Here is a 20191-nt window from a genome sequence, read left to right as displayed (position 1 = left end):
GTCCTGTGCCGCTGTGTGTAGGCCCTCATCTGGCATGGACTGCTCCCTTTGTCTTGACCTTAGTGTGAGCTGGTGGATGTTGTGGTCCAGCCCTCTCGATACCCTCTTCTTGGGTGAGCCTGCAGGTTGCGGCCATACCATTCCACCCTGTACCCAACCCTAGTATCCATGAGTGTTGGAAGGTTCCTTGTCACTACCCCCAGCTTTTGTGCAAATCAGTGGATATTGCAGCTCCACAGGTGTGAGCCCGTGTGTCCCTCACAGAATCTGACACCAAACTGTGTTCTCTGGTGTGCTGGTTAGTGTTATGGCCAACGTAACATTACCTGTCCCCTGTTCCAACACTCACTGGTGGGCACTGTGATCTATGCCCCCCAATTAGGTATGCCAGGTTGCCCTCAACCCTAACTTTAGGATTCTCCTTAAAAATGTTTCTGAGGCTACTTACTGGAAAAAAAAATTGCTTACACAGTAGTTGACAAAAATAATTCTCTTGTACAAACTAGGAGATAGGTGCCACTAGCTACATGTGGTATGGGATACTTTTCTGCTTCATCAGAGTTGGATTCTCGTATTTAGTTTCACTGTTTGCTAAAGGAAATACTAGAAAATCTTAATTAGGCACTGGTATGGTTTCTACTGTTGTGTGTGTGTTGTTTTTTTTTTCTTTTTTTCACTTGTAACTTATCCTCCTCTGCAGTCGTTTTTGGCTTTGCTTTGAAGTTTAAAGGAATGGATATAGCCAACATTTACACATCTCTTTCATCACTTGTTGGGCTGTTACTTCACCACCCACTTTGGCCTACCTGACCCTTCCCTTGGGAATCTTAGTAGTGGGGGCGGGGCGGTACATGGCCAGTGCCTGTGTCAGCTGTGCCAGGAACCTTTTGGAAGTTCAGTAATCTGCCTACTGCTGTGCTTTGTCAATTCATTTAAGTTTTTGTTCCTGTCTTCAATTTATTGATTTTCTGCAAGATGGAATCTGATGTTGATCATCTTGGTTTCTCAGGTCAGCTCCCCCACATTTAGCAGTTCCGTTTAGATCTTTTTTTTTTTTTTAATGTTTTTCGTTTCTGTTTGGGCATGTAAGACTTTACAAATTTTTTTTTACTTAGTTAATCAGGGTGGGAAGGATTGAGGGTTAGGAGAAAGTGAGACCATTGTTTCCAAGTTTTCCGTTTCTTCTGGATCCCAGGGAAGTGGGGGGGGGAATAAGGGGAGACCTATTTATTTATTTATTTGAGAATGTTGTGCTAGCTGTATTTGCACATCCTATATCACCTCTCTATTTAATTAATTTTAAAAATTATTTATTTTTATTGGAAAATCAGATATACAGAGAGGAGGAGAGACAGAGAGGAAGATCTTCTGTCCGATGATTCACTCCCCAAGCGGCCGCAGTGGCCAGAGCTGAGCTGAGCTGATTCGAAGCCAGGAGCCAGGAAATTCTTCTGGGTCTCCCACGCAGGTTCAGGGTCCCAAGTTTTTGGGCCATCCTCGGCTGCTTTCCCAGGCCATAAGCAGGGAGCTGGATGGGAAGCAGGGCTGCCGGAATTAGAACTGACATCCATATGGGTTCCTGGCACATGCAAGTAAAGGCTTTAGCCACTAGGCTGCTATGCTGGGTGCTACTTAATTAACTTTTTTTTAAAAAGATTTATTTATTTTTATGGGAAAGGCAGATATACAGAGAGGAGGAGAGACAGAGAAGAAGATCTTCCATGCGATGGTTTACTCCGCAAGTGACCACAATGGCTGGAGCTGAGCCAATCCAAAGCCAGGAGCTCTTCCGGGTCTCCCACGTAGGTGCAGGGTCCCAAGGCTTTGGGCCATCCTCAACTGCTTTCCCAGGCCACAAGCAGGGAGCCAGATGGGAAACAGGTTACTGGGATTAGAACCGGCACACATGTGGGATCCTGGCACGTTCAAGGCGAGGACTTTAATCACTACGCTATTGAGCCAGGCCCCTATTTAATTAACTTTTACCCGGGTTTTATTACCAGATATTTCCACCATGGTTGAATGAAGTATGAGTTGTTATCACCCCTGTGTATTGAAGGACTTTGCTGTCTGCCTGCTTTCCTAAAGTCTTTTCCCTGGTTCAGGATTTTGTTCTTTTTCTTTGTTTCTTGAGTATGACAGGTCATTTTCTAACCATATTTGGGTGTAGCTCATGGTGGGTCAACATATTTGTAACCTCTTCCTTGCCCTCTAGCTGCCCCTCTTTGTTGTTCTTCCCTAGAAGTCAGAGCTGCCTTGGACTCACTGGCTCTCCTCTGTGTCTCCCTCCACTTTGGCTCAGTTGGTGGGGCCCACTAGGGTAAACATAGGATGACGTAGTTTGTCTCTTACCTCTTTGGATACATAGTATTGTACTGCCTGTTGCCTGGCATCTGAAACCTTTCACGTGTTTATCTCATTTTAATGCATTTATCTTATTTTCTGGATGATTAAATCTGATTACAGTTACCCCATCATAATTTGAAGCAGACATTCTGTTGCAATTTTGTTCATTCAGTGAGGAAACATTTTTTCATATATTTCAGTGCAGTTTGTCTTTTGTCAAAGTGCTTTCTACCTGTTTGCATAAAACTGGATTTTTATTGTAGATCTGTTCTCATTCTATTTTTAGAAGTTCTTTTTTTTTTTTAAAGATTTATTTTATTTTTATTACAAAGTCAGATATACTGAGAGGAGGAGAGACAGAGAGGAAGTGGAGCTTCCGGGATTAGAACCAGCAGCCATATGGGATCAAGGTGAGGACCTTAGCCACCATGCCACGCTGCTGAGCCCTAGAAGGTCTTTTGTGTTGGAAATATTAACCTTTCTTTGCAGTATGTAATTTAAAAAATCCTTCTCAATTTGTCTTTTATCATAGTTGTTATCTTTAAGGACCTATTCTTAAATAACAATTTAATTGCAGAGTTATATTTTTAAATATACAGAGTTCTCATTGTATCTTTATCTCATCTCTAAATTGTCATTACTGGAGCTTTGGGTTGATATTTGTCAATGAAGAGGGTTACTTGCTGTGAGATGTTAGAATAATAGTTAATCTAAGAGTTCTTGCTTTATTCAGTATTCACTTTCAGTTGTTGATTGATAGATACAGTGATAAGAAGGATGTCTGATCCTTAGGCTTCCCAGACACACTCTCCAACACCTTCAGAACTCTGCTCATGTTGCTTTATCAGAGAGGTCTTCGGGTTAAAATTGTTCCACTCATACATATCCTTTTCCATACTCTGTTCATGTCCTTTTTTCTCCCTTTGTCTAGCAGGCATTACAGTGTGACACAATATGTATTTTTGTTAAACTGTTATTATTTGATCATCTCTAAAGTGCTATATGATAAAGAGCAGGAATATAGGGCATGTAATATAAATGCCTGACATGTAAGATTGCTTAATAAATATTGATTAATCAGATTTTCTTTAATGAACTTGTTCTGTTATAAAGTGAAGGATGTGTCACAAGCAATGGAACCTTGAAGAAGAAGAAGTACAGTTATGTACCCTTGTAATGGTCTTTGTGTGAGGTGTAGAAGCTTAGCTGGAATAATGGCTGTGAGGCCTGCCTAAATGGAAATGTTGAGAAGAGGTCGTGTCCACCTACTTGGATTATATTTGTCATTATTGAGTAAAAAATGTGTTTGGATTGTATTTTAACACTGATGTTCATGGAACAAAATTGTAAGCTTGAAAATGGATTAGAAGGTCCTGGTAATTTATTGGTTTTACAAAACTTTACTTTAAAAATGAGATTGCTAAGTTATCTAGTATAAATCATGTTGGTTTTTCTGGTTTATTGATTTTAAATCCTACATTTGTTTTTTAGAGCCTTGCTACCTGTTCTACATCATAAATCTAAGAAAGGACCCCCCCGTCAAGCTAAATATGCAATTCACTGTATCCATGCAATATTTTCTAGCAAGGAGACCCAGTTTGCTCAGATATTTGAGGTAATAAAAAGAAAAGATTGTTTCATATGTTGTAGTTAAAAAAAAAGCAGCTGCTGGTGATTGTACAGAATATATACATTTGGTGATCTATCATTTTGTATATTTTCACACCTTGCATGAAAGTCAACGTTGACAAGTGGTTATAAAAATGTCTGATTACTGAGATCTATTTATTGCTAACAGAAATTCAGCAAGCAAAGCTTACTTAATGACAGCTTCATATTTATATGTATTTGGAGATTATTTTTCACTAACAAATAATTACATATAAAGCCATAAATTTTTATAGTAGGAAATAGATGATCTGTCAGTTTATAGGTTCAGAAAAACTGAATTCTGTTTGAGATGCTGTTTTTTTAATATTGTCCGATTTTTGTCAGTACTGACTGACAATTTAAATAAATTTGTGCTTTCTATAATTGATCTAATCATGTGTAGATATAAAATATTTTCACTACATATTTTAGCTTATTTTCTATATTTTTATAATGTTACCTGTGCATTGTAGTTTTATTGAAAGCTACTAAAATTAGCTGCCTTTGCTAGCTTTGTTATTGCAAATCAACTAAATGAAATCAAAACCATTTGGCAATTATGCCAAAGCTGTTTAACACATTTTGACTTATTATCGCAATTTTACAAACTAAGGCTAATCTGTAATGTTTTTCTGTTTTATGTTAATGAACTAAGGAAAAAAAGAATGTAGTTTTATTTTCTAGGCCAGATCTTTACTGTACATAGCAAGGAATGTAGTTTTCAGGAATCTGCTTTGTGTATTGGAATGCTTTTAAGAAATTCATGTTGGTTTGTAAGAAACTGATAGCATAGTTTTTTTTTTGCAGTATCCTTTTTGTTCCCTACAAAATAATACTGATATAACTTATTTTATTTTCATTGTGTTGTCGTGTCTGCTGTATGCTATGTAGTTATACTGCTCTAGTCATACTCCTGTTGTATACTTGCTTCTTTGGCTTTCAGAGAAGGGTTTCACAGAAGAATTTGTCTCAGAGTTTGTCACTAATCTAGAATCTTGCCACAAATTTTGTTTTTTCAGAAATTATTTATTGTGATGAGTTAGCAAACTAATAAAAACTAACTTTTAAATGCTATTTGCACGTCATTAGTTTGCAGTGTGAAGAATAAACTCATGCTTAACTAGATGTATAGTAGAAATATTAAGGGAACTTGTCAGAGGGACACAAAATAAACTAATTTAAATATAACCATGATTAAATGAGGCTTCCTGTTGCCCTAATATGTTGGATAAGAACGGGTCATATTCCTTTCAGGTCCTAGTATGCAGTGTGGGAGTTTTTCAGATACTTTATTCATATGCATGTGTCAGTGATAGGATATTTTTGTCAAGTCTTCCTTCGTTACTTTTATGTCATTTTGTAAATGTTCATTTTTTTATCACAACAAAATGCATATCGACAGTTGAATTTGTTGAATAACAAAAATCATTGGTTATGATGTTTAATATTCATCCCTCTCAAAATGCAAGCGACTAGACAGTCCAAGCTTAATTTTTTACTCCAGAAGTGCACTGGTCTATTTTAATGACCTCCTACCATTTTTCTGAGTAATTCTCTTTTTAGTTTTACTGAATTCTTAGCATTATGGCAGCCAGTTAATAAACCGAGCCTGTTGAGAAGACCTTACTGTTGTCTCGGGGCAGGCCTGGAGCTCTGAGCTTTCAGTTCCTCTACTTGACCAAAACAGCCTGACTACCCTCACTTATCTGCAGAGAAACCCACAGGTAGAACTCTCCAGATGTACAGGAAGTAGAAGAGAAAGTTGTTGGTGAGCCCCAACAGTCTCTAATGTACTCCCTTAGAACCCACATGGTGATAGCTTGTGTATATAATGTGTAGTGGTGATCATATAAGGTGAAATACGCAAACTGTTTGTTGGCATATGTATAGGGTTAGATATTTTTTCTTCTCATTTTCAGCCTCTACATAAAAGTCTAGATCCAAGCAACCTGGAACATCTCATCACACCCTTGGTTACTATTGGTCACATTGCTCTCCTTGCACCTGATCAGTTCGCTGCGCCGTTGAAGTCTTTGGTAGCTACTTTCATTGTGAAAGATCTTCTCATGAACGATCGGGTAATTTATGTTTTTTAGATTTCTGTTTGGTAATGTTGTCTTCTAAAACTTTTTATGTGAAACAAAGTATATTAATCACCTTTCCCTTTGGTTATGTATTTTATGTTTTCCAAGTGTAGTAAATATGCTCTATCTCCATTTTAAGTAGAGTCACACTGAGATGTGGTTTTAAACATTGGTATATAACCTAAATACATCCTTGGAGAAATAAAAAAAATTTCACCTGGTTCTGTTTCAGTTTTATAGGTGTTCAATTTGTATTAGAAAAGCTTTTTTTTTACCAGTTAGTTATGACTGTAGCTTCTTCTTTCCCATACATATATAACTTAAAAAGCAAAAGTCATGGGCAAAAACATAATGGAAGAATGAATGACTTTATCCTGATTGTGTGTAAATGGGCAGGGTGTGTTTGTGTCTGGGAAAATCAACTTAAAGTCAGATGAATTTTTGTGAATGTGCATACTTATGTACTTAAACATAGATCCCTGTGTAAACATCAATTTTGTGTCTTTGTGTCCCCAGCACTGTTCTAGGCTTGCTCCAGAATGGAAAGAATTATAATGTAAACTTTCTGTTCTCTAACAAGGTAGCTTCACCGTATTGGCATATGTGTCATCTCCACCATTTCTGTGCTTGCCGTTACTCCATTTTAAAGCTGTGCTCCTTTAAGCCAGGAGAGTAGCTTGTGGAGATTCAGTGGTACAGATGTTTGTGTAGATTGCATCCCTCGAGATTTTTGTCTGGACCCGCTGCCACCATCTTGTGGCGGGAGGGACCTAGAGGAGTTCGACCTCGGGGTAGGGTAGAGGGAATACCCAAGCCAGGTTGAACTCAATGCCAGGGTTCCTGGCCACAGCCACCACTGCCACATGGTGAGTGAGTTCTGGGCTTACCTGGGCCCAAGACGTTTCTTCCTTCATGGTAAATATGCTGTGAAGGGGTCTCTTGGGAGCAAAGGCAGGCCCTGGCTCCACCATCTGCCACCATCTCTTTACCAACCTGTTAGTTTTATATTATTCTGTTAGTAGTTGCTGTGGATGATACAATATGAGCTTTTTGACTTACTAAGGTATGGTGTAAAATAGTGTGTTTTATGAGGCTGATGCGCTGCCTACTGCGCTAAGGAGGCAGATAAAATAGTGTGTTTTAAACTTTGGGCATAGCATAGGGAATTCTAGAATGTTTATTTGGTGTTTTTGTTCTGGGACCTTTCCTATTTGCTATTTAATATAATTAATACTCATTTAAATTTGCCAACATGTTGTCCTTTTTCATTATTTTCTGTTGGATGAGTTTATTTCTACCCAAAGAACTACTTTATTTATCAGTTAGTGATGAATTTTTGCTAATTGGTCATGTCAGTTTTTGTCTGAAAATGTCTTTTTTTTGCTTCATGCTTTTAATAAAAATATTTTCATTTGCTTGAGAGAGAGAAACAAATAGGTAGAAAGACAAGTACTATGTTAGGCATATCTGTCTTTTTGTGCTGAAGACTTTAAACTTTCCTGCTTTGTATTCATTTCTACTTTTAATATGACTTATCTGAGTATATTTTCTTCATAGTGTACTTGGGACTTGTAACTCTAGAATTTATGGCTTGGCATCTGTCATAAATTTGAGTAACTTTTCACTGTCATCTCTTCAAATACTACTTGTCTGCTCTGTTTACAGGTTGAGAAAAATGCTTTGTTTTGTTCTGGTGGTTCTGGCGACCCAGCAGTCTTGACATGATTTTCTACATACTTTTCTGCCAGATCTTGTTCCTGCTCTGGATTTTGTTTTCTTTTCACTTACCTTTGAGTTCACTCATTCTCCAAGTTTTGTCTCATGTCACACTTGTGTATTAAGTTTTTATTTGTACAAACAGTTCCAGAGTTCCTGTTTGTTAGAATAGTGTTTGATTGCTACCAGAATTATCTTGTTATTTAATCCTTGGACATCTCCATTGTAGTTAAATTATTGAGTACTAATCTATTAGGTTCATTCAGTATCTGTTTCTCCTAGTTTTCCTCTGGATTTTTTTCATCAAGTCTTACCTTGCACATGTTATATTGAATAGTAGCATTTTTGTATAAAAAGTTGAGGGATTATTTGAATTTTTGGCTGGGAATTTCTCCCTCCAGAGAGAATTGTTTGCTCTTGGCCAGCTGTTGGGCTGTCAGAGTACCTCTGTGTGTTGAAAGCTGGACTTTGAAGTCTGATGCTTTCTCTGGTCATGTTTATGTTTAGGTATATTTGGTTGGAATCTACCCAAAAGGCTGTGCTGTTTAACAAGGTTTCTAGTCCTTGTTGGGCCCAGAATTCCAAATTTTCATCCTTGGCGTCTGTGATAGTAATGAAAGCTTTCCTCAACTTTATAATCCCTTCTTTCCCTTTGAGAACCAACAATCTAAATCGAGGAGCAACTGTCTCAGTGTCAGGTTCAAATCGTTGATTTACCTCCTCTTTAGAACGTTGCTCTGCAGTTGTCCCTGCTGTGGTCACTCTGTAGTCTTCCCAGTGATAGTAACAGAAGGCTGGGTCAGCTTTCCTGTTCTTTCTGGTGGGAAGATTAGTTCATCATAGCTTAGTCGGCTTCTATAGGAATAGAGGTTCACCTTTTCTAACTCATTAGCCATTTTAATGTTACATTTGGCATTTACAAAGGAACATATGTAACATTTTTATAATTTACATGATCATTTTATAATAATAATACCTGTGAAGTGTCATCTCCTGGTTTTATTACTCTCCAGTCCTTCTTTCTACATATTTCTTTCCTGGTCCTGGTATGCACATTCCAAAAGTTTTAATTCCTTTTTCCCTAACTTAAAAATCCATACTAATTTTACTATATATATATTTTACACACACTATATATACACACATATATACATTTAAAAGCACTCATGTGTGTGTGTGTGTGTGTGGTCTATTTCGAACTGTTTATAAAACTTACAAAATTGTTTCACACTGCTGTTGCTCCTGCCCAGCTTGGCTGAGGGCCCTATTCCCACCTCACCGGGAAAAATAAAATTAGGTTTCACCATCTAAAGTCTTCAGTGTCTAGCTTTTATCAGTTAACATTCATTTCTGAAATAATCTGTAATTAAATCTAGCTGTGCTTCATTCATTATATTATTTCATTGTGGAAAATAAAATGTGCTTGTTTATTCAGAGTGGATTTGAAATATTTCCATTTTTAGATTTTTTTCATTTGGAACAGTTCTACTACTAAAACCTTACAGTGGCCGCCTAATGCTTATGAGCAGGAATTTCTTTAGACTGTGTTGTTGTGCATGAAATTGATAAATCACATTTTTACATATATTTAATTTCTGAGTTTTTAAAAATGGTTGTTACAATTTAGCACTAATTTATTTCAAAGACAGTAAAAGGCAGGAGAGAGTTTGGTGGATTGATCTTTATGCACTCCCCAGGTAACCACAACAATTAGGGCTGTGCCACATAGAAGCCAGGAGCCTGAAACTTTTTCTTGGTCTAGGTGCATTTTTTCCCCCTGTTGACTCTGGCCCTGCCCTGCTAATAGGTATGCATGTATTTGTGTGTATGTTTTGTCATTTTAAAAGATGCTTTAAAAATATCCTCGTATTTAAAAACAACACCACTTGGCTCACTTAATTTATTGATTGATTGATTGTCCTAGTTCTTGTCAAGGAACTAAGAGGTTAAAGTTAGCTATACCACATAACTAAGAACTAATTCATGATGGGTCTTTTAGTGTGTATCTGGGTGTTGGTGAGGAGAAATGTTCAGCCTTTTTTAATAAATCAAGTTAGAAGAAATATTTTTGTTTTGTGTGATGACTGTTGCTGTGGGAGGTGCAGCTTTCATTCATTCATGAAATATTAATTGAACAGGAATGTTTATATTTATGTTTTAAAGTTCTAAGTTCTTGTTTAGCTTCCAGGGAAAAAGACAACTAAACTTTGGGTTCCAGATGAAGAAGTTTCTCCTGAAACAATGGTCAAAGTGAGTAACATTCATGTACTTACAGATTTTAATATATTGCAGGATTATGAAGAGCATAGAAATGTATTCTTGTCACAAAGGCGAGATTGCAAGAAATCAACTACTGTAGTTACTAAGTAACATTATCTCATGTGTTGTAGGAATGTGCGGTAATACCGAGAAGCAGGGCTTATTGGACAACTGCGTGTAATCTGATTTGTAGAATAACTCTTTTATTGCAAAAGACATTGGTAATTTTCTTACAGACTTTTAACTGTTGAATAAAGATGACAGTCTGGATTTCAGACTGTTCATCTTTTACAAGCTTTAATATAGCTATTCTGTTTTTTAATTCAAGGCAGGTATTTAGCTTAGAAGGTAAGATGTTAGTTAAGGCACTTCTGTCCCATATTGGAGTTCCAGAATTAAATACGTAACTGCAAATGCTGACACTAGCTCCCTGGTAATAGAGATTGCCGGGAGGCAGCAGTGATGGCTCAGGTAGTTGAGTCCTGCCACCGATATGGCGTACGTTGAGCTCCTGGCTGCTGCTGGGGGCGTTTAGGAAGTGAACCTTGCCTCTTAAAGAAATGAAAAAATGTAAAAATATTGCTGTAAAATTTAAAATGTAAAAATTAAAATGTAAAAATTTTAATTTCTTGAATTAAAAGGTTTACATGAAAACATTAATTTTCCCCAGAATGGGCAGTTTTAATCTATTTAAAGCCATTTGTGTCTGTAATTTAGACTTCATCTCAGCCAACTACTAAAATGTGAAAGGCAAGAGCAAATATAAATTGTGATCTTTAGTTGCAATTTTTTGTAAACCTTTTGGACTTGGACTGCATGTGTTTATTTTTCATATTTGGACCTACCTATTCGTGTTCTTCCTGCTTCAGATTCTGAAAGTATTTCTGCAGATCTCAGGAGCAGATAGATCTTTGGCATAATTAAATGATGTTTAATACTTTTGAGTTTTAGTGTCAATTTGTTATCTCAGCCTTGATCTCAAGCAGCAGTTTTTGTGAGGTTGAGTAACAGAGCTGGCCTGGAATGCAGGCACCTGCCATTATGCTTATGCTTACCAGATTCCCACCAAAAGCATTTTTTGAGTGTGTGTCACCTGCCTATGTAAGTCATATTTAGATTTGGAGTCTTAGCTCTTTAAATCTTACCTCTTAGTTGAGATGATATGTGAAAGATAATAACACTTTTGTTTGTCTTATGATTTTATCTGTTTTGATGAAGGAGAGACACAGAGAGAGATCTTTCATCCAGCCTACCTGAATGGCTGCAATGGCTGAAGCTGAGCCAATCCAAAGCTGGGAGCCAGGAGATTCTTCTGGGTCCCTCCATGGGTTATTGGGGCCCAAGGACTTGGACCATCTTTTGTTGCTTTCTCAGGCCACAAGCAGGAGGTTGTATCAGCAGTAGAGCAGCTGGGATTTGAACCTTGCTACGCCACTACGCTGGCCCCCATAGAATTTTTAATTTTTTTTTTAAAGATTTATTTATTTTTATTACAAAGTCAGATATACAGAGAGGAGGAGAGACAGAGAGGAAGATCTTCTGTTTGATGATTCACTCCCCAAGTGAGAACAATGGCCCGTGTTGCGCCAATCCGAAGCCAGGAACCAGGAGCCTCTTCCGGGTCTCCCACGTGGGTGCAGGATCCCAAAGCTTTGGGCCATCCTTGGCTGCCTTCCCAGGCCACAAGTGGGGAGCTGGATGGGAAGCAGGGCCGCCGGGATTAGAACTGGCACCCACATGGGATCCCGGTGCGTTCAAGGCGAGGACTTTGAGCCACTAGTCCACGCCACTGGGCCCTAATTTTTAATTCTTAAAAAAATATTATTTATGAGGGTGAAAGATACAAGTAGAGAGAGTGAGTGCTCCTGTCCTCTGCTTTACTTCCCAAAGGCTTGCTGAGGCAGAAGAGCTAAAGCCAGGAGCTGAGAATTCAGTTCAGAATTCCTTATGTGGCTGGCAGGCATCCAACTACATAAGCCATCACTGCTCTAGTAGCCCACGTTCTGGAATCAAGAGCCGGAGCCAGGGACTGAACCTAGCTACTTCAGTGTGGGGTGTCGTGTCTTAACTACATTTTAATGAGTAAGCCAAATGGTTAATGTACATTATTTTTTAAAGAGGTGTTATGATCTTTTTTTAAAGAGGTTGTTATAAACACTTAAGGCAATACCCATGTAAAGATCTTGCTTTATAATTATGTAATGTAGAACAAACGGATATTGATATTAGATAGAAAAGATTAAATATGATTGATAGGGAAAATAGCATATTTTATTCTAGGTACTAAAAGGTGGATACATGTTGTAAAAGTATTACAGAAAGGAAGGAAAACAGATCCTTAGTTAAGTCATTTGTCCCTCCTTTGGGAAGTGAAAGTAATACAAAACAATCAGTTGTATATTTACATATATACATATGTGAGTGATTTTTCTTAAGTCATTTAAAAATAATTTATTTAATGTAGATGTAGAAATTTAAAGTCTCAATGTTTTGTCTGTTAACTTTTAAATAGATTCAGGCTATTAAAATGATGGTTCGATGGCTACTTGGAATGAAAAACAATCACAGTAAATCAGGAACTTCTACCTTGAGATTGTTAACAACAATACTGCATAGTGATGGAGACTTGACAGAACAAGGGAAAATTAGGTATGCAATTATTTCAGAGTTCTCTTGCACAAAATTTTAACTCCTGGTGTAACTACTGAAAGTACTGATATTAATATAGCCTTCTGATTGTTACTGAACATTATACATATTTCAGAATATAGATGCTTTCTTTTGGGACTGTGTGAAAGTGTCAATATTTCATGAATAACTGAAATTTTCTGTTTACTTCAGTGTCTAAAGGAAAAAGATCCCACTGATCAGAGGGCACTTTAGTGAATCTGTTTCCAGAAGTGTATGTGAATTCAGGTGTTATAAAATGCATTAATGTGAATGATTTTAAACACAGAGTTTGTTTTGTTTTGTTTGAAAGATGAATCTGGTACAATGATTGAAAACTTGGATTCTGGAGTTAGAATTCAAATCTTGTCTTCTACTCTGTAGTTAAATGAACTTTAGTAATTTTCTTCAATCTCTTTTTTTCTTCACCTGTGAAATAAAAATAATGATTATACCTATATTATCTATTATTTTATAATGAAATATTTTCTCCTAAGGCATTTAATTGTAGTTTACATGTACATGTTATTTTTATTTATTTGAAAGAGTGGCAGAAAGAGAGGAAGACACTGAGATTGCCTGTCTGTTGGTACACACCCCGAATGTGAAGTGCTGGGGTTGAGCTAGGTTGAAACCAGGAGCCAGGAACTCATTCCATGTTTCTCATGTGGGTAACAGGGATTCAAGTGTTTGAGCCATTGTATACTACCTTCCTGTCATATCAGCAGGGATCCGAAACAGAAGCTAAGGAACTAGGACTTGAAGGAGTACTCCAGTCTGGACTGCAGATAACTCAAGCAGCAATGTGACTAACCTGTTGTACATGACACTTATCCCTTGTGAAGTAGCATAGGGTGATTAGAATCACTGATTGGGGTAGAGGCTATTATGTCAATGTTAAAATTAAGAGGTTTCCCTTTATGTACATGTAATACTTTTCAGGGTCTCTACTAATACAAAGTAGAAAAATAATTTTCTTCCAGTTTGTATATCTAAAGACTTTGATGAGAAAATAGAAATATGACTGCCAAGTACTTTGTACATTTCTTTCATTTCTGTTTTTGTATGTTTTACTCATTGTGTACTGTAACATACACTTTTCAAAGAAAGCTTAATATTCTGTTAATGGATCTCATCTATCTACTTCGATCTGATTGTTGTGTATACTTCTATAATTTACGTGAGAATTCTTCAGAAATTCATGGAAAGCAAAGTAAGTTTTATATAGTGTAAAATATTTTTGAAATTACGTGAGGAGTATAGAATTTCATGGGACAGGGCTGGCATTGTGCCGCAGGGGATCAATGCCCCTTGTCATGCTTGCATCCTGTGTCAGTGCACCCATTCAAGTTCTGACTGCTCAACTTTGAGTCCTGCTTCCTGCTAATGTGCCTGATAAGGCAGCAAAAAAACCAAAAACAAACCACCACCACCAACAACAACAAAGGTCCAAGTGCTTGGGCTCTTAACTCTCCTTGTGGAACACCCATATGATATTGCATACTCCTTGGTTTGGCCTGATCCACCATGGCTCTTGCAGCCATTTGGGGAGTGAAACAGTAGGTGGAAGATCTCTGTTCCTTTTAAGTAAAAGCAGGAATGATTTGTATCATTTGGGCAATGTATCATTTAATGGAAGATCTCTTTTGCTCTGCATTTCAATGAGTGAATGGATAAATATGTAGAGAAACAGATGTAAATTCTTTTAAAGAAGGAAGTTCATGGAAAATGCGTATTATGAAAATGTATGGATTTCAGGTGGATTTTCTTGTGCCAAATAATGCTCATTTAATATTTTTCTCTGAACTTTTGGAAGTACCCTTTGTAGGTCAGTGTTTAAATATAAAGATTTATTTCTTTTTATTGGATATACAGAGAGGAGGAGAGACAGGAAGATCTTCCATCCGCTGATTCACTCCCCAAGTGGCAGCAACGGCTAGCGCTGAGATGATCTGAAGCCAGTAGCCAGGAGCTTCTTCTGGGTCTCCCACATGGGTGCAGGGTCCCAAGGCTTTGGGCTGTCCTTGAATGCTTTCTCAGGCCACAAGCAGGGAGCTGGACGGGAGGCGGGTCCGTTGGGATTAGAACCAGCGCCCATGTGCGATCACAGCACATGCAAGACTAGGACTTTAGGCGCTAGGCTACTGGCAGGCCCTATTAACTTATTTTAGTGGAGCATTATGTATCAGTGGTCAAGGAATGGAGGCACAAAGAAGGTAGATTCCACACATTCAAGTTCAAATTCCATCATTTATCCACTTTTATTTATCATTTTATTTGACTGACTTGTTTCTGTTTTTTTCTTCTGTAAAGTAAGGATTATAAATATCTTCTTAGAGCATTTATATAAGGATTGTGCATATTAAAGATGCAATAATAAAGAAATATCATAAGCTGAGTTCTGAGGAGTCCATAGGACATTTTAAAACATTAAGGGCTGCTTGGAGTAGCAGTAAGGATTACTGCTGGGAACAAAGCAGGTACAGCTGTGGGTTTTGGCATCAGTGTCTGTCTTATAGGATGCTCACTTTTTGGTTTTACAGCTTAAATATCTGTATATTTGAAGGAAAATTTCTGCTTTTTAAAGCTAAAAGAAAAAAGCTAAATACGAAACACTGATTTATATAGAGGATTGTAGGGACAAATATATAAGTAGCATGTATATTGCTGTGCAGAAAGCATTAACTGCTAGCAGACTGATACACTCTAAACCATCATTCATCTGTTAGTAGCTACTTGGAGTATTGCTGTTGATGAATGGGAAGCACCTTTGGGATATGTTTTGCAATTTCAGAACCTTATTAATTATAGTGTGCATTCAGTCAATATTTTTACATAATCCTTATAATGGTAAGGGAAGGATTTTTTTTTTTAAAAAAGCTTATTTATTTGAGGTAGAATTAGAGAGAGAAACAGATCTTCATTTTTTGGTTGCGTTCTCCCATGGCCACAGTGGCTGGAGCCATTCTTATGCCAGGAACTTCTTTCGGATCTCCCATGTTTGTGCAGGGGTCCAAGCATTGGACCATCCTCCACTGCTGTCCCTGGTACATTAGCAAGGATCTGGATTGGAAATGTTGCAGGTGGGATATGGAATTGCTGTTTCTGTGGGATGCTGACATCACAGGCGGTAGCTTTACTTGCTGTGCAAAGCCCCAAGAAAGGATCTTGAACCCACTAGATTATTAGAGCTAAGGAAGCCGAGACCGTCATTTCTTTTAAAACCCCATTCAGTATTGTTTATATGGTGCAGTATTTGTTGTATGAACAGAGTGATACTTAATGTTTCACCATAGGACTACAAAATAGATAATGAAGGAGTTAGTTTTTCCTTGTAACACTACATGAAGGACAATTTATTAGATATATTTACTGGTTTAGAATTCTGTGAGGTGTGCTCCATTTCATCACATTTCTTTCATGAAACTTTAAAGGATCCTTTCGTTAACTGAATTCCAGCTAAGAATTTGAATGTTTTACCTGCTGTACCTACTTTCATTCCCCTTGTTTTGTTCTTTATGTTATAATTGTTGGCATATTAACAAAATAGGATATTTTTAAACAGTAGCTGCAAGTTAACATAACTCTAAAATCCTTGGTGGCATAGCTACAACCTAACAACCCTGAACACTGTTTCTTCTAGACTTAAGATATTCTATTTAGGATGATAAAATTACAATGATGCTATGGTACTAGCCTAACGTTATGTTTCAGAGAGGCATTTCATAGTGTAAGACAGAAGCTTCCCCAGTGAAGTGAACATACCATGGTGCTCAGTAGCTAAGTTGTTTTCTCTTAGTTTGTTCAGGTTGCTATAACAGGGTATCACAGGTTGAGCTGCTTATAAGTGAGGGAAATTTGCTTTTGGTAACTGGAGGCTGAGAAGTCAATACAAGGATGTCAGCATGGCTGGATTCCGATGACGGTTATCTTATAAAGAATTGCAGATTGCTGAACCTTGAGCTGTCTTTTCGTGTTGCAGAGAGCACTAATTTTATCAAGCCTCTTTAAAAGGATATTTGCAAAAGTAAATTTGTTAAGTATGGTCTTATTAAGAATATGTACTTTTTCTTGCTTTTTTTCAGTAAACCAGATATGTCGCGCTTGAGACTGGCTGCTGGGAGTGCGATTGTGAAGCTAGCACAAGAACCTTGTTATCATGAAATCATCACATTGGAACAGTATCAGCTATGTGCATTAGCTATTAATGTAAGGAAAATGGTGATGAAAAAAATTCCTTAATATGGTATTTAACTTTTAGAAAAACATCCATGTGATACATATGTGAAAGTCTTGAGTTTTCTTTCAAAAATAATATTGTATAAAAATTAGATTATATTGAAAAATAGAGTTCCAAAACTGATTTGAGTTGCTGACATAGTGAGTTGATGGTACTTTAAAGTTACTGCATACACTGAATTAGCCAGTGCTACACTATTTCTGTTTAAGAAAATAAAAGGTTATATTCCTTCAAGCGTCTGGTCAAAACATTTTCATCAGCCGATCAATATACACTTCTGTCTTGTATGTAGTTCTGTTTATTAACACCAGACTCAAAACCAAGAGCCTTATAATTCAAGCCTGAGATTTATCTAGCACAGGTTCTTCATCTGTAAGGCACATCACACTTTATTCTTAAGAACACTAGATAGTTCAACATCAGGCCTGAGAGCCATTTTAATAAAAACTCTCAACAATCAAAAAAATGAAAAATACAGTGTTACGCAGACTGCAAAAGGGGCCCTTACACTGAACCGGGTGATAAGGAGGAGTGCCGCCTCTGTTGTCCTTGGATGGGGATGTGCACATTAGACTGCTTTTGCTTTTTCCTGATCTTTACTTCACTCTGGTTATTTACTCTCAAATAGTCATGACATTGCCCAGAGTACTGACTTGGGGGGATCACTAATAAACTTGACGAGTAGGCAAATTCCTAAATGTGGAATCTGAGAATACAGTGTAAGCTTTACCCTGAGATCAGAAGTTTTTCTTACTGCTCAGGAACTAAAAAATTTTGATTGTGAACCATGATACTTCTACATTCGTATTCCTATTTTGTGGATTTCCTAGAGTAACTTCCAACTGGATTACTTCACAAGTTTTTAGCATCTTTGCGACATAGACTAGCAGGCCTCTGATGCTGTACTGATTCGAAGCACATTTCCACACTGATTCTTTAAGAATGTTTCTGAGCAGCGAAGAGAAAGCAGCAAGCTTGCGTAAGTGCTCCCAGCTGCTAGCACAGAACCCAGGTGCCAGCACTAGCTTGCTCGGGAGCCAACAGGTTTATCCGGGTCTACCCCTGTGAGTGACAGGAGCCCAGTTACTGAGCCATTACTCCTGTTTCCTGGGGTCTGCGTGAACCAGAAGCTGCAATCAGGAGACTTGAGGCAGGAGGTGAACCAGGCTTTCTTACAAGGAATACAAATGTTTTAACTGCTGGAACAAATACCTGCTCCCACAATTCATTTGTTTTAAAGGTAGAGTGGAAGAGCAAGGAAGAGAGGTAAAAGAGAGCTTGAGAGATGGTGATCTTCCAGTCATTGATTCACTCCCAACTGCCCAGAAAAAACAGCATTGGCGCCCAGTGCAGTAACCTGATAGCTAAAGTCCTTACCTTGAACATGCCAGGACCCCACACGGGCACTGGTTTGTGTCCCGGTGGCCCTGCTTCCCTTCCAGCTCCCTGCTTGTGGCCTGGGAAAGCAGTCGAGGACGGCCCAAAGCCTTGGGACCCTGCATCTGTGTAGGAGACCTGGAAGAGGCTCCAGGCTCCAGGCTCCAGGCTTCGGATTGGCTCAGCCCTGGCCGTTTTAGCCACTTGGGGAGTGAATTAGTGGATGAAAGATCTTCCTCTATAAATATCTCACTTTGCAGTTAAAAATAAATAAATCTTTAAAATATAACAACAACCAAAAAAAGAAAAAAAAAAAAAAAAAAAGCATTGAGCCAAGTCAAAACAGGAATCAGGATAACAGGATAACAGGGCCCCAAGTATTTGTGCTAAAATGCTGCCATCCCAGGAGACTACAGTTGATTTTAGAATTATAGTTGCATTCAAGATAATAAATAAAACTTCTGTGGGAGGGGAAAAGAATTTCATAGAAGTACATATAATCTTGAGTTTTTCTTTGAAAATTCAGTGATTTTTTGCTTTTCAGTTTAACTCGGGGATCATTATATTTTTTATTTCTCTCTATTTCCCTTCATCTCTTTCTAGTGCTTGGTTTTATTTTTCTAAGGAGGCTTTTTTTTTTTAACTTTCATTTTTATTTGAAAGAAAGAGTAAAAAGTATCTTCCATGAGCTGCTTCACTTCTCAGATGCCTGAATAGTCAGGGCTGGCCAGGCTGAGGCCAGGGGCCTGGAACTCAGCCCAGGTCTCCCCCGTAGGTAGAAAGGAGCCAAGTACTTGTTCCGTCCTCTGCCTCAAGAGCGCGTTCTCACAGGTAGTTGAGTTCCAAGGTGGAGTCATTGGAAACCAAAGCAGGTATTCATAGGAGTACGGGGTTTGCAAGCAGAATCTTCACCACTGTACCAAATGCCCACCCCAGTACTTCTTTACCTCCCCCTCCCAAAAAACATACTGCTTATGTATAAGGCCTAGACTTAAACAATTGTCCATATTTTTACATTAACATTTTACCAATTATTGTTGCTTCAATATTAAAAAGTTATTTTAAATCCTATTTGTAATTTTTTTCAGTTTAGTTGCTGTTCAGAGCTTGCACATAATTATTTTAGAAATGGAATTTTAGGGAGCTCATAACTTCTAGATTTATTTCCCAACCCAACGTAGCCTGCAACACACTCGGCCTCCACGTACAACTAGTGGGAACTGTAGCCTGGTCACAGCCTAGGATTGTCTTCTAAAAGTGCCCAATTCTTTAATGATTAATGATCATAGTTTTCAGTGTCTTCTGTGTTGTTTGATAGAGCTCATTCTTGTAGATTGTTACTTTATTGTTTTAAGATTTATTTATTTTTATTAGAAAGTCAGGTTTACAGAGAGAAGAAGAGACAGAAACATCTTCCTTTCACTGGTTCACTCCCCAAGTGGCTGCAGTGGCTGAAACTGAACTGATCTGAAGCCAGGAGCCAGGAGCTTCTTCCAGGTCTCCCACATGGGTGCAGGGTCCCAAGGCTTTGGCTTGTTCTCTACTGCTTTCCCAGGCCACAAGTGGGGAGCTGGATGGAAAGTGGAGCAGTCACTATAGGAACCGATGCCCATGTGGGATCCCACTGCATGCAAGGCAAAGACTTTAGCCACTAGGCTACTGTGCTGGGTAGCTAGCTCTTTATTTTTTGAATGTGAGATACTTAAAGATGGCACGCCTGCATCTGATGGTTCACTCTTAAATGCCCTCAGAGGGAACAGGTCAAGGCCAGGGTAACAGGAAGCCTGACTCAAGAACTGGTGATTGATACCCAACCCTAGTACTCTGATGTAGACTGCTGGCAACTTAATTG

At 38.1% G+C, this 20191-nt stretch overlaps 1 protein-coding gene across 6 annotated transcripts in view; it reads left to right on the top strand.

Annotated features, from left to right (window-relative positions):
• Positions 1-20191, top strand: part of PDS5B (PDS5 cohesin associated factor B) — a 154850-nt gene that overhangs the window by 109792 nt on the left and 24867 nt on the right. For all 6 annotated transcript variants that reach the window (XM_058670877.1, XM_058670879.1, XM_058670878.1 and 3 more), the window contains 5 exons: positions 3838-3961; positions 5916-6074; positions 9978-10046; positions 12568-12704; positions 16808-16931. In XM_058670877.1, coding sequence (XP_058526860.1) covers positions 3838-3961; positions 5916-6074; positions 9978-10046; positions 12568-12704; positions 16808-16931 — 613 coding nt within the window. The remainder of the gene's footprint in view (positions 1-3837; positions 3962-5915; positions 6075-9977; positions 10047-12567; positions 12705-16807; positions 16932-20191) is intronic.

This window comes from Ochotona princeps, chromosome 12, assembly GCF_030435755.1.
Source record: "Ochotona princeps isolate mOchPri1 chromosome 12, mOchPri1.hap1, whole genome shotgun sequence".
NCBI lineage: Eukaryota > Metazoa > Chordata > Mammalia > Lagomorpha > Ochotonidae > Ochotona > Ochotona princeps.
This window is presented reverse-complemented; position numbering and strand designations above follow the sequence as displayed.